This window comes from Siphateles boraxobius, unplaced genomic scaffold (genome assembly GCF_051911475.1).
Source record: "Siphateles boraxobius isolate OS27281-9 unplaced genomic scaffold, OSU_SipBor_1 12, whole genome shotgun sequence".
Lineage (NCBI taxonomy): Eukaryota > Metazoa > Chordata > Actinopteri > Cypriniformes > Leuciscidae > Siphateles > Siphateles boraxobius.
The window spans coordinates 35,003,585-35,007,042 of record NW_027508722.1 but is presented as its reverse complement, the minus strand read 5'-3'; the positions used below and the strand labels follow the sequence as shown (position 1 = coordinate 35,007,042).

General features: G+C 37.6%; 1 gene segment (V, D, J or C); it reads left to right on the top strand.

The window, feature by feature from the left end:
- Positions 1-270: 270 nt before the first annotated feature.
- On the top strand, positions 271-757 carry LOC143726732 (immunoglobulin kappa variable 4-1-like). The segment is given in 2 exon segments: positions 271-341; positions 428-757. Coding segments are annotated over 2 exon segments (378 nt in total).
- Positions 758-3,458: the final 2,701 nt, after the last annotated feature.

Here is a 3,458-nt window from a genome sequence, read left to right as displayed (position 1 = left end):
CTATTTTACTTCCATAATAGCACTTCATTATGAATGATAAAAACTATGCCTATGATTATTGTAAGTTTTTAAAGTTCACACTTATTGGCGAATCATGATAACTACATGATATACTTGATGTTGTGTTTGACAGGCTGAGAAGAGCGAGCTCCTCCTGAACTTTCATTTACAGCATCATTTAAATAATGGATTTGTCCATTTGCATATTGATCAGATCTTCAGTGTGTGAGAGTGTTTATAGTGCTGTGAGTTTAACACTTCATCACTGACACGCACAACAATCTTCATCAACATGACCTTCATCATCATCTTCATCTGGACTCTCACAGCGTTTGCTCAAGGTTTGTGGAGCACAAGTTTGATATGAATTCATTTCTTCAAGTATATTGTCAAAGTTTTGAGTGTATTTTCTTGTTGTGTGTTTCAGAGTGTAGAGGACAGATCACCGTCACTCAGAGTCCCTCAATAACAGCAGAACAACCAGGACAAACTGTGACAATCACATGTAAAACCAGCAGTAATGTGTACAGATGGAGTGATGGGGATGAAGGTTTATCCTGGTACTTACAGAAACCTGGAGAAGCTCCTAAACTCCTGATTTATTACGCAAACCGCCTCCAGTCAGGAACTCCATCTAGATTCAGTGGCAGTGGATCTAACAGTGATTTCACTCTGACCATCAGTGGAGTCCAGACTGAAGATGCTGGACATTATTACTGTCAGAGTTATCACAGTGGTCGTGTGTTCACACAGTGATAAAGAGTCGTATCTGATCTAATGAAAGACCTGAAACAAAAATGACACAAAGAAGAACAAAGATACAAATATATTTTATTTAATGACTGAGTTTTAATAAAATCACACACACACACACACACACACACACACACACACACACACACACACACACACACACACACACACACACACACACACACACACACACACACACACACAGACACACACACACACACACACACACACACACACACACACTCACACACACACACACACACAGATGCAGATGAGAGCGACTGAAGCTGATGTGGAGACGTGACGTCATTCCCTTTATATCTTGTTTTCTCTGTTTAAGCGTTAGGAGTTAGTGTATTTTTATTGTACTTTCTTTTCTTTTGTAGCTTATTTAGTTTCTCTCTAATAGTTTGATGGTTTATGTTTGTTGTTTTGGCCTTGCTCCCTCTTGAAGACTTGAAATCCTCTACCATTTATAGAATAAAAACTAGTTTTTGACACTGAGTTGATTTTGGTCGTTGTTAAAGCGCTGGAACTGAAGCTCGCTGTCTCCACACATCACTACATCTATTATAACTTTATACTTCATTTCTACAAATATAAACCTTTTTACTCCTGAAGAATCAGACAGCTCTGATCATTAAGAGAAAATACTATTAAGACCATAACCATCTTTACAGCGTTAACTGACAAACATTCAATGTGTCTAATTACACACACTTAAAAACACTGAACAAACTGAGAGTGCATCTTTTGGTGCGTTCAAGTCCTCCTGGGAAGTCCGTACGTACGAGGTGGGAAGTCGTGTTTACGACGTGAGGTGCGTTCAAGTCAGTTTCATCGGAGCAAGATGGCGGTGTAGCTTCTTTAAATGAATTACACAAAAATACAGCAAGGTTTGTTAACTCTGCTTACAGAAAATAAAGAACAAAGAATGCGCATCAAGAGTGTTTTTCTTTTTATGTTTTTAATTAACTTATGAAGCCAATGTAAACTGTAAACTGTTAGCATTTTTTGTTGTAATTCATTAACTTGCTGCTTATAACAAGATTAATGATGATCATGATAAATGACAGTTTCTAGGACAAGTAAACATTGAAATTCAATTAAAATTGACCAACTACAGACGTTGCATCCATTGATTCCGCCATGTTTCTCACTGACACGCCCCCAACTCGTACAGATCGGGGCTTAAAGAAAATCCCGAGCTCCCACTGGTATTTACGACATTGTGGTGGCGTTCAAGTGCGTAATTACGATCTATACGAGATGACTTGAACGCACCATTTTCTACAGTCAAACCAAAAAATATTGATATTTTTTTGTGTGTGCAGGACACTATAGTTCATTTATGTAAGTGAGGATAGCAAAATAAAGTAAACTGTGACATATTATACCCAAAAATTCTTCATACAGTGACTACCAGTAAATTTGATAAAAATTTGGGACCAAAAATTATTCAGACACTTTGACCTGATCATGTTTTGCTCAAAGTTATCTGACATTATCAAGATGAATTTGTTCTGACACATTTTAATATTTGAAATATTTTATTACCATTTTATTGTGAATAAACTGTGATAATGTGAGAAATATTACGTACACAATGCACTCAATGCCCAAACCACATCTGTCCAATAATAATTAATAAGGGCTGGTTTCTAAAGTACTTCTTTCTGTCTCTATGTATTAATGTTCATGGGTAGCCTAAATGTGTTTCATTCAGACTTTAACATTAAGTCTTTTACTGTTATATGTCAACAAGATTCAACAAGACATTTTCACCTGGCTATTTATGCAAATTAGCACATACGTAATTAGACTATGCACTGTTTGTCCATGTTAACAAACAATTTCCATAAACTTGTAATACATTTTTTTGTTTGTCTTGATGTAAGTAATCAACTCAGTAATTTTCATGGTGATATCTAAAGGTTAAAAATTTTACACAATTCATGTGAGAAAAATAATGAATAGGCGTATAGTCTATATTTGGGTCTTTTTCGAAAAACTTTCCCCTAATGGGATTCTTCAGGGCTTTTTTCCCCCCTTACTCAGGACATATTGAGGATACAAAATCAGTTGAGTTTGCTTCTGTTGCAATTTGTTCTGGGTTGACCCCCATTTTGGCTTAAAGTAACACTAAGTAGTTTTTCAACCTTCATAATATATTTCCAAGACCCTTGTGATGATACATCGACTTAAAATAAGTTAAATGACACGTCTCCCATAGCCTGACGTGGTCTGTATCGCTTTTACTGGCACCATGTAACTTCGGGTTTCGGGTAGGAACCCGTGCACAAAAAGAACTACAAAATTCGACTGCTTTACATCATACGTCACTTCCCCCACCACTTCCTCAAATTCAGACGTGAGTGACCAACCAGCGTTTGTTTTCCGTTTGCTTTTGTCATGGCCGAAGCGGTAAAAAAAACTAAGACGACAAAGGTTTTGTTGGAGGAGACTCGGAAGAGGAAAAGGCTGAGTGATAAAGCAAGAGGCCGGACAAGAATCAACATTGGTCCAGCGTTCGCTCGCTGGCGTGAGCTAAAGGAGGAGGAGGGGTGCCCGACCGATGCTGACTTGGCTGTCATGCTGTTGGACTAGTAAGTATATTGCTTGCATAGCCTACTATCTCTAGTTTTTCTAATTTGTTGTCTGCCTGGCTATGTTACGGAAACTATCTGGTCCTCCATTTATCTTCA